General features: G+C 45.5%; 2 protein-coding genes across 7 annotated transcripts in view; both read right to left on the minus strand.

Moving 5' to 3' along the window:
• kdm5c (lysine demethylase 5C) overlaps nt 1-10,858 on the minus strand; it is a 29,602-nt gene extending 18,744 nt beyond the window's left edge. The window contains exons 1-9 of one of the 5 annotated variants that reach the window (XM_062541797.1): nt 10,474-10,858; nt 7,222-7,369; nt 6,658-6,735; nt 6,055-6,177; nt 5,504-5,674; nt 4,178-4,312; nt 2,039-2,095; nt 712-832; nt 237-493 (exon numbers count right to left, since the gene is read on the minus strand). In XM_062541797.1, coding sequence (XP_062397781.1) covers nt 237-493; nt 712-832; nt 2,039-2,095; nt 4,178-4,312; nt 5,504-5,674; nt 6,055-6,177; nt 6,658-6,735; nt 7,222-7,369; nt 10,474-10,475 — 1,092 coding nt within the window. In that variant the 5' untranslated portion in view covers nt 10,476-10,858. Of the gene's footprint in view, nt 1-218; nt 494-711; nt 833-2,038; nt 2,096-4,177; nt 4,313-5,503; nt 5,675-6,054; nt 6,178-6,657; nt 6,736-7,221; nt 7,370-9,803; nt 9,863-10,473 lie in introns of those variants that run through there. The other 4 variants (XM_062541795.1, XM_062541796.1, XM_062541799.1 and 1 more) reach the window with 4 other exon arrangements.
• A 6,523-nt stretch (nt 10,859-17,381) lies between these two features.
• iqsec2b (IQ motif and Sec7 domain ArfGEF 2b) overlaps nt 17,382-18,562 on the minus strand; it is a 98,437-nt gene continuing 97,256 nt past the window's right edge. For both annotated transcript variants that reach the window (XM_062541800.1, XM_062541801.1), the window contains exon 13: nt 17,382-17,587. In XM_062541800.1, coding sequence (XP_062397784.1) covers nt 17,556-17,587 — 32 coding nt within the window. In that variant the 3' untranslated portion in view covers nt 17,382-17,555. The remainder of the gene's footprint in view (nt 17,588-18,562) is intronic.

Here is an 18,562-nt window from a genome sequence, read left to right on the forward strand (position 1 = left end):
CTGTATAGATTTTGTGCAAACTTTATGTTGCTAAAATGTTTTGTCTTGACTTGACTTGCACAGCTCAATTTTGGATGAAATTAACCCATGGGGTGACTGAGTGTGTGTGTGTGTGTGTGTGTGTGTGTGTGTGTGTTTGTGTGTGTGTGTGTGTGTGTGTGTGTGTGTGTACGTGTACGTGTACGTGTACGTGTATGAGTGTTGAGCCACTAGCCCACCTCCTGAGGCACACTCACAAACTGTGGGTTGTTGATGTTGCGCCTGAGCCTCATGGTCATCTTGGTGCAGGGTTCGTCTCCGCCGGACTCCTCCTCCTGCTCCTCCTTCAGGCTCACGTCTCCGTCCGCCTCCTCGCGCTTCACCTCCTCCTTCACCGTGAGGCTGGGAGGGGGCACCGGGACGTTGGGGTCCCCCTCCGAGACCCGCATCTCGCCGGGCTCCTCCTTAACCGCGGCCCCGCCGTCGCGCACCGTCAGCGTCTGAGGCAGCTCGTCTGAGAGATAGCGGGCACGTTCGATACGGTTTAGACTTTGCATGTTCAAGCTTTCAGGAAGGCTTTAGTTTAAAGCAGAAACTCTACATTTGCCTCCAAAGGGGGAAACGTATTTGATTACTGCAGCAACAAACACATACTCAGACAGACAGACAGACAGACATACACGGACACACACACACACACATGCACGTACACACACACACAAGCTTCAGTACCTTTCTTGCGGGCCTTATCCCGGGGCACCAGGCCGAGCCCCATCATCTTGGGCCCAGCTCCGTAGATCTGCAGCTTCTTCAGCTCAGGGTTCTTCTCGATGTCCTCCTCAGTGGGTTCCGGCTGGAAGAACACATAACCCAGAACCCACGCTCAGGAACAGCAGGTGGGGCAGGGGCCAAGCTACACCTGACAGCTACACCTAACCGATGCTCAACCCTGGCCAACAGTTAGTCTACACCTAACCTCCACCCACACTCAACACTGACTAATGTTGATAAGTGTGAATCAGTGTTAATCACCAGGAGCTGAATCTATTATGATGTAACATCCTGTTAGTCAAAGTCCAATTTCTAATTTGTGTGAAAATCATCACAGGTCTGTTTGCTGGACTTGTGTGCGTGCATGAGGTGACTATTCTCCTGTCCTCAATCATCCTGTACAGTATGTTCTAAAGGTTCCTGTATTGGTTGTAAAGGTTCCCGTATTGGTTGTTAAGGTTCTAAAGGTTGGTATTGGTAAGGGTTCCTGAAACTTCTGACCCTGAGGTTCCTCCACAGAGATGCACTCAAACAGAAGGGCACCACAGCAGCTTACGAAAGACAAAAGCGTCTGAAGCAACATGTGACCGACACGGCAGCCGAGGAACACAGAGGGGTTAACAGGGGAACACACAGACCAGCCCAGGAAGCAGCCCCAACACACACACACACACACACACACACACACACAATCAAAACAAACATACACCCCGCTCTCTCATAAACAAACGCACAAGCACGTCTCTCTCGCTCATACACACACACAAACACACCTCTCTCTCTCCCTCTCAAGCACTCGCGCACACACACGCTAGCACACAAACATCACGAGGAAGCAGTGGTGTTAATGTCAGTGCTGTTTAGGTTAGGACAAGCAATGGCTGAAAGAGTCAGAGAGGACGGTGGGTTATGAGTAGGGGGAGGAAGGAGAGTGTGTGAGTGCGACCAAAGACGGCAGACAATCACACCAGCACAGATGCTATGAGGGGGACAGAGGGCAGCACTGCATTATCACCAGCTGACACACAGCAGCAAGTCGTGAATGGAGCCACTCTGATGCCCCAAACAATGAACAGACAAACAGGAAGTAGGGGGTGCGGTAGTTTGGTCACGTCGTCAGAGTGAGACGAGAGAGAAGAGGAGAGGAGAGGAGAGCAGAGCAGCCACACCGTGGAGGCTGGGTTAGTTCAACTCTCAGAGAGAGAGAGAGAGAGAGAAAGAGAGAGAGGGAGAGAGAGAAAGATATGAAAGAAGAGTTAAGAGTGTGATAGAGAGAGAGAGGCAGTACCGAGGAGATGTGTTGAGAGCCTGTGGTGGGGGGGTGGGGGTTCGGATCTTCCGCACCCTGCATGGGAAGACAACAACAGCAACAATGGACTGAGAAAACGAAGAGAGAACTGATGGAGAGAATGGACAAGAGAGGGAGGGGGAAAAAAGAGATGGCGGAGAGGGGGGGGAAAACCCGACGTTTCTCGACAAAAAGATGGGTTTAGGGATAAAGACAAAACTGAAGGATAACAAAAGAGTGCGTGCGTGTGTGTGTGTGAGAGAGAGAATGTGTGTGTTGTTGACAATGGCAAGTACACCTCAATTTCATCAACATTTGCATTCACTGAGGGGGAGAGGGAGAGATTAAAGGGCACATACATACAGTTGAAACCCACATCACTGACATCATGAAAGAGCTGACATAGTGCACAGAGGGAGTAGTCCAACTGTAGAGGTTTTCCTCGAGCTTTAATGTCCATTATTAGGGCCAAGTAAACTGACGGCTATTTAACTGATTTGATGATTTGATTTAATCTCATTTGAACTCCCTGATCACGAGCAAATGACCTACCCATTTAAATGGGATTGCAAAGAATATGGATTATTCACCTCAGGAGAGCTACCTATTCTCCATAATCTTCTCTGCATTCTGCGGGTCATACGGTGCACAATGTACACTTATTGCACTATTCAGTCAGGCTTTCAGGCAGATTTATACTAAATAATGTGTTCTAGAGTAATCACAGAGAATCTACAAAAGCTCTGCAATTACACAAGCCCCTCTTCAATTACATGGCTCTACCACACAGAAGAGACATTGTGGGAGTGAATCCATTTGGCCAACCAGCTAATGGTGGATATACAAATGATGGACATAGGAAGCAAACCAATAGTCAACAGTGAAATGGTGGAGACAGAAGCTGAATATGGATTCCCATGGCGGTGATGATCACAGAACAGATGAACATGGGCATGGGAGTGACAAACTAGAACAGACTGAAACCACATTCGTAAACATACTGTATGTGTGTACTGAATGTGTGGCTCTGTAGTTTGTCTTGCAGTTACTACAAAATAATACAATATGTGGAATGCTCACTTATTTTCCCTCAAATGTCAAGAGACAGTGTTACTGTAAGTGTGTGTGTGTGTGTGTGTGTGTGTTTAAACGTGTGTACTGAGAGAGAGCAGAGACAGAGGAGAGGATGGAGCAGAGGACAGAGAACATGGCATTTTGGAGAACATGGCAGCACATAGATAGCAAAGCATGCTGGGACGACTCTGGCGTGCATCATCAGCGCCGGCTGATGAGAAGCATTAGCCAATCAGATGGCCAGGAGAGCAGTGAGGGGGAGGAGTCATGGATCCGGAGGAAGCAAAACGTATGCTTCGGCATGTTCACCCTGACTTCTACATCTTTAGAGTTGTTATTGTGAGCGAGACAGCTAAACAAACCATTTCCTCTCATCATTGATACATAATGATAAACGTCACAGCTAATATTTTAGAAGGTTTTACGACTAAAACAACCATCTATTTAGATACAATCTAACACGCAGAAATGAAATCTCTGAGTTTTAAATAACAAAGTGTGTTTCGTAATCTCTAGTTTTACAGCCCTGACAATCCTGATGTTGTATAACTAATTAAACAAGGGTAAGCTCACCCTAAAATGACGTGTGGATCAGGCTAGTAATCAGACCTGCGTCACATCCCTATGAAACCTTGAAAAACTATGAAAGACTTGGAATCAGTAGAAGTTTGTAGAAGTAGAAGAGAGCCATAGTTACGTAGTGTACTCTTTGTTTTGGAATAATATCTATATTTAGATATCTAACATTTTGAAAGGGAAAATAAAGTTGACGTGTTAAATTAAATCCATTCTGCTCATTTTTGCCTATAGATACATCACATGTACATCTCATGTACATCTGTGATGACACCTAGACTGCATGGAACACTGATCTGTTTTTGATGGAATTAATTTTAGTTTAATTCTGATAAGATTAGGTTTAGTTCTAGTTACATTTGATTTATGTTAAACCTAATTGCTGTTCCATAATCTCATCTTTAACAAATCTGATTCTGTTAAAGGAGCAGCTAAAAGGGAGGGTCATTCAAGTGTTCCGTCCCCATAGCGACGGAACAGGTCACTCACCTCCGGCTGCAGCCGATTGGCCCGTCGTCCGTAGCTGCTCATCTTAGAAGGCTGGACGGACTGGCGCAGGGGAATGGAGTGGGGCTTGTACTCCCTGTCCACCTCCTCACTGTCAAAGAGCCGTGGCTTACACGTCTGACCAAGAGCAGAGAAGAAAAGAGCTTGGGTGAGGGAAGCCAAGTTTCACTAAACACAACACTTCTATATACTTCCTGGTCAGCAAGGAACTTGTGCAGGTTCCCGATGTTTTAGTCAGCAAGATAAACTGGCTCACTCAGACAGATGACAGATGATTTCTGATATATTGAATCAACCTCAGTCAAACATGTTTCAATTTAGCTCTAATACACACACACGTTTGAGATAAATACATATTAAATTTGTCATACATCCTTGTCAGAGGCTGAAATATGAGTCACCATGCATCGTTGCCCTAAGTAAACCTTTAGGGGTTAATGGGTAATGAAACAAACTTTTTTTTTGTCCCTGGGTGAGTAATGTGCTTTTGGTGTTTACTCAACCATCGTGACCTCATCACTGCATGCTACCACTGGGAGGGGGGTGTATGGCAGCTAAAGGATGAGATGTGTGACACACTACACTACACACACAGTCACCCACCCACCCAAGCACTCCTTCATAAGCCATTCAACCATGTCACGTCTGTTTACTGACACACACACACCCCAGTTCAGCAGCATGGCTCAACACAGGACAAAACTCTTGTGTCTGAATCTGTGCCATTTAGGGCTTCATTCATTCGCTTGCTCTCAATATAGGTCACCAATGGTGGTGCATGCAGCTGTGAATTATACATTCTAACTACCCCTCCCAGAGGCCATGTCAGTTTGTGTAAGTGTATTCCCCAACATGCCACTCCACTCTCAATTTCAATGTGCTCAGCGAGTCACTCTGGCAATCAGTAATGATGCTCATCACCCATGTCTTTGGAGCCGAGCTGCAGTAATTACATTGGTGTATCCGATATAGGCGGGCCAGAGGCGAGCTAAACAGATGACGACAGCGCTGCAACATTGAAGTCCAAAATCAGTCTGCAAACACTGGTCGTAGTGTTATCCAATTGTGTCGAAGTCCGGAATCAGTCGGTAAACATTGGTCACGGTATTATCCAAATGCGGGTAGTGATATTTTCAAATGCATGCTTGGTGCTGGCCCTCGAGACTTGGGTCAGGATTTCAAGGCTACTATCCCTCTACAACCACATGTAAGTGCATATAACAGCAAATGAAAATAATTTCACATTCACATACATTACATATTCACATTCAAAGCAAATTCAAAAGAGAAAAGAGAGAGAGGCGCTACCGGTAAGCTGGCGCCAGAATGGAACACCTCAAAGGGGTAAACGATCCTCTCGTAGTGCGACCTTAGGAGGGAGCCGATGTTCTTGCCCGGGGGGTAGCCCAACTTCTGAGCCACGCGGGCCCATCGCCGTTCCTTACTGACCAGGTCAAAGCCCCCCTCTTCTGTAACGATCTGCAGGACAAACACACAAACACACACAAGACTCAATGGCAAGGCCAAGGATCTCGTCAAAGAACTCTGTGGCAGACTATCGCCATGCTGTCCTGCATAGACGGTCAACCAGGAGGAGTCTGGAAAATGTAGTTTAAACAGCTCTGACCAAGAAGTCCACATTCCTCATTCAACTCTGACTGCAGCTCATATAAATCAGCCAGGTGGACAGAAGCCGCAACGTTGACTTGAACTGCATGTTTATTTTCCCATTGATGAGCGAGTGTGTTTGCTTTCAACCTCTCTGCATCGTACTGATAAACACATTCAATCTTTAGTGTATTCATGTGTGCTCACGCAGTAGGCCACCATCTTTCTCTCACTGCGTGTCCTGACTGTACCTTGGACAGACTGTAAAGGTCCAGGATGCGTCTCTCAATGTTAGGAATCTTGAGGGAGGACGCCTGGATCTCCCAAAACTTGGCAATCCGGTCCAGATAGTTGAGCTTCACTCGCGTTTCAGCCTAGGGACAGGCAAAGAGGGAAAGGGCTCATCATGCATTTGCATTCTCTTACACACAAACATGTGAAATCTCCCCCATACTGGCACACATGCACACACACACACACACACACACACACACAGAGACGCACACACACACTCGCCCCCTCAAGACATCTGTCATCAGTTTTACTGCTAGAACATCTAGAGCAACACATGTAGGGCTATGGTTAGATAATTTCAACTGTGTCTCTCTAGCATTGGTTAGCTTCATTACCTCAAACTGGTTTTGCATGCTCACAAAATACCTTACATTACAGTAGGGACTGGATGGGAACATAGAAGAAATGTTTACAATGTACTGCTAGGACAAGTGTATTGGACCACATTCAAAGGCATACAGTACACACTTCCTTAAAGGTGCTGTTATTGTTTATGGGAGGGCAAAATAATGTACACAAGATACACATAAACAAGTAATAAGCAACGATTCAAGACCGACCTCCAGCTCATTGAGTCTCTGTATTCGGGGGGTGAAGCGAAAGTTGTCAACCTCAACAGCAAATGGCGGCTGCCAGTCCTGGGAGAGACAGAAACAAATGATGAAAGAGAAGAGACATCATACTATTCAGGGATGGTGCAGTTTCTAGTGCAGTGGAGCAGGAAGGACCTCCACACAAGGAAGTCTGCTTCTGATGCATCAACAATCAACTCAAGCCCACACAAAAATCTATATTCAGGGTTCTTTTGCTAATGTAAAAAAGACACCTCATGATGTATTCATAGGTTTCATCAGGTCCCTTTCCACAGGTGTATAAAATCAAGCACCTAGGTTATAAATGCAGACTGTGTGGTCCTTGATTAACCCACCTGTGGAGAGGGACCTGATGAAACCCATGAAAACCCCACAGAGGACTACTGTATAATCAAACTGTTACACTTTCTTTAAATCATACTGTGCCGTGTATCTTTACTGACCATGGTCATCCTGATACTGATAATACAGATGAATGGATACTGTGCAGGAAAACAAACAAACCAAAAAACAAAGATTGTCTGAGCTTACAGCAGGTGGTCTGATCTTGCAGATGCCGGACTTCTCTGCGATTGGACGGATCTTGGCGATGTACCCAAGCGGATCGGTGAACTCTTCCCATGACGGCTCGAAGACTGGACACTCTGGCGGCGGCACAAAATCCTCGCCCTCCATCGCCCTGGCAACAGAGAAGTGCCAAGTTTAAGGATCAGTTAGCCTAAATGTTACGAGTCCCCATGTCCCGCTACACAATTGCTTGGTCAGCAAAATATGACCCTGATCTTCCAGCTCGGACAAAACATGCTCTTAACGTAAAAAAAAGACAGGGCAAACATGATCTTCATCTTGATCATCTTTTAAGAAATTAAAGAGTCACCTTAAAAAGATTCTTGCCTCTTCAAACGAGGCAATAGGCTACACTCGGATCAGAGAAAGCCACCACTAAAAGACTAGTGTAGCGTGGCACACCACTATGCCCACAACAGAGTGTCTCTGGTTTAGGGAGGAGAGCTGCACTTAATCTCATACACAGACTGAGCAAAAGGTAATCTCCTAAATTAATTAGCTGAGAACTTCATTTGCCCATCTAGTTCAAATGAAGGAGATTTAGTATAAAGAAAAACTACATTCTGTCTTTTTTTTATGCTTCAGATAACACAGGCCTGGAGGGGCGAAGGAGACAGAGCCTCATGCTAAAAAAGGGAAGTTCATAAGCGTCTGATCGCTAGATAGAAAAATAGTGTATGAGATTCTGAACTATGTCCAAGTCTCTTAAAGCAGATTCTGAAATTAAATGTAAATCTGAAGTGGTCAACTCGCTGTTACCTCTAAACATACGTTGACTAGGCCAACTGAATGTGATTTAACAGAGATCATAACAAACAGGAAGGCAACCAGGAGACTGAGACAAACCAGGATGTGATCTGACTCGAGTCTCCTTCGACTACTCTCCATAGACAGCTGGGCTTCACAAAGATGATGTAGCTACAGTTAAGGGCTGAGTGATTTCGCCTACTACAACTTTTGTATAGCAACTTCTTACACACTGTCTAGCAGAAACATGATGGGCAACTACTGTAATTCATGGTCACTCAGAAAAGGTATAGCTTGACCCCGTAGACATGATGGGCAACTACTGTAATTCATGGTCACTCAAAAAAGGTATACCTTGACCCCGTAGGGCGTAGGCCTTTAACAGTATCCCAATGCCAGCCAACTGATTAGTTTTTCTAGCCAGGGCTACAGATGGACGTTAAGGACTAGTGCCTGGAGCTTAGCATTATAACAAAGCTCTCTGAAGTGACTGTCGGCATTTGAAAATTAAAATATATTCAAATGATAGCTAGAGCCCATAAACAATAACATATTTGATTGGTGTGAGGAACAAAGAAGAAATACTCACATGGCCAGTAAAACTACCTGATATACAGTCTATGAGGCCATGAACTGTACTAAAAACTTCAAGCCACACCAAGCACACATTCAAACAAAAATCATTTCATCATGACAGTGAAAAGGCCAAAACAAAATGTTAAAGTTTAGAGCAAAGACTTCTTATTCAACCCAAATACCTCTTCCAAACCGTGGTTACGCAAAATGGGGGAGGGGCAAGACAACATTGTCTATTAGAGGCCCTGACAGTCATCACTTCAGGTACAAATTATTTAATTATTCCCAAAACCTGTTCAGCAGACCTGCCAGGAACGCTATTTCTGATCCATAAGGCCTGTTGGAAGAGATGCATGCACATCTCTCGATTGGTTAAATAACGCAGACCGGATGAAAAAGCGACCATTAATATATCAACAGAAGTAGCAACCAAGCAAACAACACAATCATCTTTGAGTTCAGCATAGCAATGTTATGATCCACGAGATTCCCATCAAGAAAGATAGGACAATATTAAACATACCCCAGCCAAAAACGGCAATGTTTCAAAAGGACGAAATATCCAAACAAGGCCTAAGCTGACAAGCGGATATTCTCCCCCGGGCCCGAATTCATCGACGAAAGGCCGCCTCTCACATAAACACAAGGGACGCCACGCATATTCAGGCTTAAACTGAGCCACTGTCACAAATTGTACATAAATGCATTCAAATAACGCAGTTGGATATAATACCGTTAGCAAACTATAACCGACTACGTTTGGAGATGGGCATTTTTCCTGCCCATAAAAAAACCCGGATGGTCGGCTAGCCTTATGCAGGTCAGGGTACCTCACTGCACGTACACAAGTTCGAAATAATGGTGAGCTAGCTATAGATCGAGTGTAGCATGAGCGATTCCTCTGGTGCCAATGTTAACTTCAATATTTAGCTATGCAAAAGGCTAACTAATACCTAACGACTAATTCCACACTTAAGTAGCCTGGTATACATGAGAAAATCCAGTTCGAACAATAACATTAAATGCCTAATATTGGCTGAATGGCTATCCAACCTGACACCTGGTTCAACAATGGGTCAGCAACGCAAATAAGAAAACATAATGTTGAATGGTTCAAAAGCTAGCTGCTACAGTCCTAACTAAGTTGTAAGCTGGCATGTACACCTCGTGTGCTCGTTGACTACCTACCCAACGTACGTTATTACCTTGATATTCATACTTACAAAATTAGCCAACGTCCAAATTACGGGCCTAGCTGAGTTTAAACTCCTTGTCTAGCCATACCCTGACTGTCAGACCTGGGTCCAGTCTATTTTGTTAGCTAACATTAGCTTCGTACCATTAGCTAGCTAGCTAACTAGCGAAGGAAGGGTAGCGTTAAGTTAGTCACGTTACTTTATAAACGCTAATTAAGATATCATACCTCACATAAACCTATGTAACACAAATAACCACCAGGACGATGGCAGAAGCTCACACTTGCGACTATCTGATACAACACCCGTGTAGAGTTATTAACGTTACATGAGATTATGTAGCTGATGTTCCTCAACTATTCCTAGCGTTTACGAGCTGGCGTTATCTTTGGTCTGTTGGCCAGCTAACAACCTAGCTTCGTGTTATTGTTTATACAGACCATTCTCTAGCTAGCCACCAGTCTCAATGTTTCTTCAAATTAATCTAACTTCGTCAGAGGCAAGTTTCCACATGTAAACAACGCAGATAGTTATCACTAACCACAAGGCCCAGTATCTCATTATGCCAGTTATCTCAAGCCAACGAACGTTAGCCCTGTATGTCAAGAGTTTATCACACGTTAAACTGGCTATCAAAGCTAGCTAAGGTTCATATATCCCAGTTTAACCAATGATAGCTTGTGTGCTAATGTCTTACATGTTGTAAAAGAGTTGGTGCTTCGTCGGGGTACTTCTTCAGAAACGACAATTGTTGATTCGGAGATAATAATGACCAAATCTGATTAAATATGACCTGGCTGGTCGGTGTCTTGAATGGTCACAGGGTCTATTGTTCGGCACTGGGTCACTCTCTGGGTGGCTGCAGTTCTGCGGCCTCCTCTTTTCAGCCCATCCCAGCGATCGCTGTTTCTGTGTCTATTCAAAGTGTAGAGTCGTTGATAAGATCCTTGTTAGGTACAGTCCAGTTGTAATTGGGTTTATAGATGATGTGTTTAATTTGAAAAATCACACCATAAAGTTGACAGAGGTTCAGCTAGCTTGTTAGCCACCGTTCATCCTGCCTGTGCTACACGCCATCTTAGTTTCATCACTGCCTAAGCACAACCCCTACATATACAGATCATCGTTTGGGAAAGCAAAGACTTGACTGCATTGGGAACACGTACAACCATCCCTCGACTTCTATAGTTCGCAGACTAATTCTTTTAACACTAATTGTATTTTTGGGGGGTGGGAAAACGCATAGACACATGATATTGATTAAAAGCTAGAAAGCCAACTATGGATAAAATTGACTGGTGCCATAATATCACATTTGTTTCAACAACGTGTGTTATCAAATGTGACGCGGAGTAATAGTTGTTGTGTTTTTGCGAGAAGTAGGACCAGTCACTGAATTTGCGCAGAAGTGTCTTTGAAGGCTGGTCTAATTTTAGATACAGCCGAATATAGGTTAATTTCTCCGTTCCCCCCTATGTCAATGATTTGGTCCAAACCAGCCTTAAATTTAATTTACTCTGAATTGAATAGATAAGAAATAACACGGTGACAAATAGGCAATGAAAAAATGTAACCTGTTGAAGTCTTTAACGAGACAAATCGATGAATGTAATTTTGGTTCAATAGGCCAATTACAGTAGTTTGTTGAAGTCCCCGAATTGGAGATGCAGCAAATTACAGCTATGTATAGGCTAGGCTACTATTAAGAAATTATCACGCTTTAGCCTATTGTTGCCAGTAGACACAACCTCACAATTGAAAGACTTTAAAATTGTAAAGGGGAATGATTTTCTAGGCTTAGGCCTACATAGAATAAAATGAGACTTTATTTAATCCCATATCAGGGACATTTACTTGTCATCAAATCTTAATCTATAAGGACTTTATAAAAGCCTAAATGTAATTACTGACAAATCCTTTTATGAATATACACGGCGATAAACCTGAACTTAATGTGATCATTCTTTATATGACACTACTTGATAACGTACCATATTGCAATATCATTTTTATCCTTGAGCCTAGATGTCTGTGGTCACCATAACAATCTATGATGATGATGGGATACATTACATTTTGTTCAGAGATGTCAGATGAACCTACAGGAAATGAAAACAACATTAAAAGCTGATTAATTAGATTAGAAGAGTATTTAAAATGGGACAAAAAGACAAGCATGAGTCGAGCAGATATCCACAGCAAGGACACTTTATATTTCAGAAGCAATAAATATTAACATTATATTCCTCTGTATTCATTCAGTTTCATATTGTATATACAATTGATTGAGTCATATACTTGTTATCTGCCATAAAATAGTTAAAACACCTCTCATGTACACATTCTTACACAGGATTAAAGTTACAATGGACCTTCCTTTACCCTGTGTACCAAATAAATGCAATTTTCAAAGAACACTGCCGTCCTCTCACACAGGCACAAACAGTACGTTGACACGCACACAAACCTGAAATACAGACAGGAAAAAAGTCCATTCCATTGTCAATATTAAATAATATTTATGAGATAATATATTTACATTCAGGTTTATACAACACACTTGATGCAGTTAAGTGCAGATGTTTTTTTTCTTCTTTTTTTCATGCAATAGGGTTCATTGGAGAAGACTAGGATGATTTGTATATGGGGCTCTGGGAGAGAACCTATGGCCTCCCTATTTATATTAAATCCTTTCTGATTTAGATGTATCCTTAACTACACAGAGGGCGATAGGTACTTCCCAATAACATTGGCTATAAGTAATATTGAATGCAAGTCTCTGGATATGCATCAGGTGACATCGCCAGGAAGGCAAGAATGTTATATTTATACTATTATGTACTGAATAAGTTCACACAAAGCTGGGACGGGAGAGACAGTCCATCCAATCAGATAGAAAAACCTTCTCAATCTGTTGGTCCAGTGGCAGTTTCATACTAAAAATATGAACATGTGCTTACAACTGGACCTTAAACATTCTTAGAAGGAAAAAAAGGGTGGTGTCATGAGACTAGGCAAAGTCTCCATGACAACAAGCGGAAGAGATAATTGAGGCAGTGTTGAGCCTCAGAGTCCACACATGTGCAAAACCACAAAACTGCATTAATACAGTAAGTATATATACCTGTATTTGGCCGAGAGGAAAGCAAAATATAAATAAATAAACAAAATAAAAATAAACAAATAAAAATGAAATAAAAAAAATAATAAAAACATCCTCTGCGCTTGCACACACCAACTGTAACGGCAAGTGACCTTATGCATCGGACTCCTGATTGAGTGGCTTGGAGATTCAGTCACACCATGCAGCTGGTTTCGGGGCCTGACCCTACATATCCCACCATCTCAAGAGTGAGGATGAGAGAGACAATCCAGCTGTCAAGCTGTCCAAGGTCCTAAGGAACCTATTTGCAACTATGGAAATCTAAAGCAGATACTGCAGTCATAAGGGACACTGAAAAGTATTGAAAAGTGTGAAAAGTATAACAGTATAACAGTTGCACGTAGCAGTTAGTTCCATCATAACTTTTATCTGACACACATTGGTCCTTTGGAGTTTTGTATGGTGGTATGGTGGTAGTCTTTTTATATTTTCAATGAGACAACAGAAACTATTCAATCATGTGTTCCCTTATTTAACAAAATGAGGATCTAGAAAACAAAATAAGAAACGGCTTCCCTTCAAAAAATGACATCAAAAGAGGGTCCAGGTTGGCACAATACTCAAAATTGAAAAATGAACAAAACAAATACCAACAATAATATCAACATTTAAAATGGTCTCAGCAAGATTCATTGTTGTCAATATCACTCACCAAAGAAAATCAAAAAACTGTTCATACCTCAAACACACACCTTCACACTTCCATCTCTTCCCAGAAGATTGAGGGCTTAAATATATATATAGTTTCTTTTTTTAAATAATATTTATAACATCTTTATAATTTGTAACTGGCAAGAACAATAAATATATCTGACAATAATCAAATTTATAAGAAACATTTATATACTGGCAAAAAAAAATAATCTCAAGAACTTCCTCAAAAATATTATTAGCATTGTCAATGCAAAAATCCTATTGTGGAATGCATACGAGTCCTGCTCAACCGCCAACAAGAAACCCGTGTTGAGACCTGCTGGCTTTCTTTACAGGCATCTGTGGAAGAGCAGGAAGGAACACCGGAGGAACAGATCAAAGGGAATGGAATCCAGTGTGTGGAACCACAACGGTGTGACAGCACCAGTTCTAATGCCAGTCTCTGGATAGAAATTACATTTTCCATTCAAAGGAAGGGGATCGGGCTGTGGACAGACAACTTATTTTGTATGACTCGTGATGGTGGTACAGTACATGTTTTCTTAATAATCTACCACGGATCGGTTCTGGGAGATGCATCTTTTTCCTTCCTTAACTTGGAGGATGGACATAAACAGTCTCATGCTGGCTGTACTATGGGGTTTAAAGGAACTGGAGCCATGGCAGTGTTATGAAATACTGGGTTCACATTTACGCCCAGGTCATTCAGCAAGGACAAATCTGACAATATCAAGGGAAAGTCGTGTGGCATTACATATCAGACTACATTTTTTTGCATCTGGAAAGCTATAAAATACCTGATTGCTTAACATGGATTCAAAAAGTGTTCTTAAATTTTAACATGTGCTGGGCTATTTAGGGAATTATATTAAAAACTGACCAGGATTCTCATGGACACTCTTTGAGCCATAACAGCAAACAACTGCTTTACTGGTGTTAATTATAGGAAAACAAAACCCACTCAGTGAGAGACTGATATGGCAAATTAATTATTGCAAAACTAAGGACATATTTAGCGAACATCCCCAAATGAATACCCAAGACATACTCCACAAACTCATTCTGTTACCCCGGTATGAAGGAAGAATCAACGAGGGAACGATTCATTCCATTCTGGTCCTGTCTTCTGCAAGCTGGCTGAAGTTTGCCCGGTAAAGAGTATTTGTCTGCAGTGCAGGTCTTTGTGGAGGGTTGATCGTTTTAACTTCTCTTCCATGTCAGCAGGCTGCAGTCTCAGTCTCAGAGGTTTGCGGTTTCCTCCTCTTGTGATCAGGTGCTTTGAGTCTGTTTCAGGTATATCAGATAAATTGTACGTCATGCAGGAGCGTGTGCTGTGTACATGTGGACCCTCAGCATCAGTTATATGGCTATATAGACAGTTCAGTAATGTGGCACACACACACACACACACACACACTTGGTCTGTATCTGTATCAAGTGTGTACTAGTCATCTTGCATATGCTATAATCTCATGTTTACTTTGTGTATTTATCAACCTGTAATAATTTAGTGGCTATGATAAAGAAAACTCATGACATATTCTTACATATTGCATTGCAGCAACCGAGAGGTACCCTCTTGATGAAGCAATAAGCCCTCTTTACCCTTCATGTGTTAAGAGTGATGAAGTTGTCCACCATACAAAACAACTGAATATGCCAATTCCTCCATCTGAGCGTGTGAAATTCGCTAAGTGCGTCACATTTGAAGCCAAATGCACTCTATTGTTTAGAGTCTGTGTAGTTGCGGTGTGCTTATACTACACTGTACTGTGAACACACCTGCGAGTAGTCAGTGGCAGATGAAACTACCCTTGAGACTGTATGTTTATACCTACGTCTGAACATTATGTATGGTCGATATTATATGGTCTCAGAATGAGTGTGCTTCTAAAAAAGGTGTGTAGGGCTGTGCGTGTGCGTCTCTGAGAACGAGTGCAAGAGTTTTGCAAGAGCATGTTTTGGGATTTTGCAAGAGCATGTCATATCATTTGATACTGCGTTTGTGTGTGTGTGTGTGTGTGTGTGTGTGTGTGTGTGTGTGTGTGTGTGTTTGTGTAATTGTATGAAACAGTGTACATACAGACATGTATGTATTTAAGTGCCTGATTGTGCTTGTGTGTATCTATGTATGTGTGTATGTGTGTGTCTATGTATGTGTGCATGTGCAAGTATGATTCTGTAGCTGTCCTTGTGTATGTGTGTGTGTTTTCACTTCTGTGTGTGTGTGTGTATGTGTGTGTGTGTGTGTGTGTGTGTTCAGGCGTGTGTGTGTGTGTGTGTGTGTGTGTGTGTGTGTGTTGTCGTCAGCACTGCAGTCCGGTGCTCCTGTCCTCTACACCTGTGGGAAGCGCAGGTGGAAGTAGCAGAGTCTCAGGAGGCTGCGCTTCTTCTTGTTGGCTGCCGCGTTGCTGCTGCTGCTGCAGCTGTCCGCCCTGGCCCTGCCGCCCTCCTGCGCCAGTCCCTCCATCCTGCTGATGGTGGCCGCCTGCCCGTGATGCCCTCCCTGATGCCCCCGGGGCACCCAGCGCACCATCTCCCCCCCGTGGCTCACACCACAGTGCTGATCCGGTTGGTAGGCTTGGACTTGGAGCTGCCGGTGGTTCCGGTGGCCCCAGGCCCGGTCGGCGGTAGCGGAGCCGGCTGGGGCGGAGGTGGGGGGGCAACGGGCTGTGGCTGGCCGGGGTGCAGGGGGGGGAGTTGGGACAGAGGGGAAAGCGGGGTAAGGGGGGTGGAAGGGGGGGGTAAAGGGGAGTGGGGGGGGGGAGGGGGGATTGAGGACAGCGGAGGGTACTGGGGCAGATACTGGGCGCCCTGGGGCGCGTGGTGGGCAGTGACGGAAGCGGACGGCAGAGCAGGCGCCTGCTGCTGCTGCTGCTGCTGTGAGAGCGACGGGAGGGGGGGCGGCGCGCCGAAGACGAAATGTGGCTGGTGGACGGGGTGCGTGCCGGGGTGCGGCGTGAGCACGTGGGTGTGGGAGTGTGCGTGCGGGTGCGGGTGCGGGTGCGAGTGCGACAGCGTCAAAGGGAGCTTGCCAGGGACCCCCACCGCCAGCGGCCCAGCCCCGCCGATGAGCCCCCCTCTGGCTGCCGAGAGTGCGGGAGGCTGCTGCGTGTGGAAAAGGGCAAACTGGGGGTGGTGCGAGAGTGGGGAGTGAGGAGAAAGTGGGGGAGGGGGGCAGCTCGCCGCCATGTTCGTGGTGATATAGCGGCCCTGCAGCACCAAAGCATGCTGGGACAGCGGCGGATACGGGCCGTGCGAGGAGGCGGGGTTGGAGAGCGGCCGGCGCGGCAGCGTGACCCGCTGGAGCGTGTGCGCGTGGGTGTGCGCGAGCGTGTGTGTGTGCGCGAGCGTGTGTGTGTGCGTGTGCTGCGCCTGGCCAGGCGAGGGCGCCGTCTGCACGTGGTAGCGGTGGTGGTGGTAGTACGGCGGCGGGGGCGGCTGGCCAACCACCACGTTGGCGTGGCAGTACTGCGCGTGCAGCGCCTGGATCTTGGAGGGACCCCCCCCATCCAACGGGCACAGCGCCGTGGGCGACATGGGCAAGGCCGACAGCGGGGGACCTCCGGTAGAGGGCGGCTGCGCCGGGGCATGGTAAGGTAGCCCCGGGGGGATGATAGGTGGCACGGGGGGCACCTTGGCCCGCTTGCCCCCAAACAGGGAGCCCAGGAAGGACCCTGCGCCCGTCAGTCCAGTGCTGCTGCTGCTGCTGCTGCTGCACCCCCCTCCGCCACCCCCCACCCCCACCGCCGACGCCGACGCCATCGAGCAGGAGGGTAGCGCCCCCACCCCAGCCGCCGCCGCCGCCGCCGCGCTGCTGTTGGAGACTAGCCCACCTCCAGTCACCACCCCAGGCGTGTGTGCGAGCCCCGGCCCACCCCCCATCCCCATCACTCCGGGGCTCAGGATGGGGCGCTGCGGGCGGTAGTCGTCCAGGCCAAAGCTGCTGGGGAGCACAGTGGCTACGGGGTAGCGTTGGTGAGGACGAGGGCTGCTAATGATGGAACCCTAAGAGAAAAGAGAGGGGGGGTGGGGGGAGGGAGGGAGGGAGAGAGAGAGAGATAGAGGGAGAGGGGGAAAGAGAGAGAGGGAGAAGGAGAGAGAGAGAGGGAGAGGTAGGGAGAGGGAAAGAGAGAGAGAGAGAGGTAGGGAGAGAGGGAGGGAGAGAGAGAGAGGGAAGGAGAGAGGGAAGGAAAAAGAGAAAAAGAGAGGGGAAGGATGTGGATGAGGAGAGAGAGAGAAAGAGAGAGAGAACAAAACAGGATGAAGTCTCACAGTCAATGAGGGTGGGTGGTGACGGTGAATGCAAAACATGAGGCAGAGCACATGAATGAAGAAATGGGAGTTGGTGTGGAGAGGGAAATATAGCAGACAGAATACACAGATATAGAGAATAAATATAAGGAGCAGAGCTCAAACAGGTGAAGTGAGGACCAATCAGAGGCAGCAGCACAAGCAAGAGACAAGAGAGAGATGGGCATCACAATGGGTCGTCAGGGATACAGAAAGATGGAGAGAGTTGGGTGTGGAGCGTTATGATGACAGGGTCCAGGGTGGACAGACAGTAGTTTTGAGGGGAGTAACAGAACAGAGGGGGTACGTTATGAGTAGAGAAGCGAAAATGAGAGTGAAGGATCATGGGAGAGCATTTGAGTGTTTCAGGGGAAGTAGCGAAACAATAATACGCCAAACAAGGTGAAACGCAATAAGATGAAGGAAGGTGAGAGAATTAGGAGGAGGAGGAGGAGGAGGATAAGGAAAGTGAAGAGAGGAGTGTGAAGAGAAAGGGGTGAGCGAGAAATTTCAGTGCAAAGAATAACGGGGAGAGACAGTAGTTTACAAACAGATGTAACAAGTTGTAAGGGTGGAGGTGGTGTAAGGTGGGTGTGGAGAGAAAGGAGGGGGTGTCGTAAGGGGGTGGGGGGGAGGGGTGAGTTGTTTAGAGTGATTGTCAGGCTGTGTGTCCAGT

Source organism: Sardina pilchardus, chromosome 7, assembly GCF_963854185.1.
Source record: "Sardina pilchardus chromosome 7, fSarPil1.1, whole genome shotgun sequence".
NCBI lineage: Eukaryota > Metazoa > Chordata > Actinopteri > Clupeiformes > Clupeidae > Sardina > Sardina pilchardus.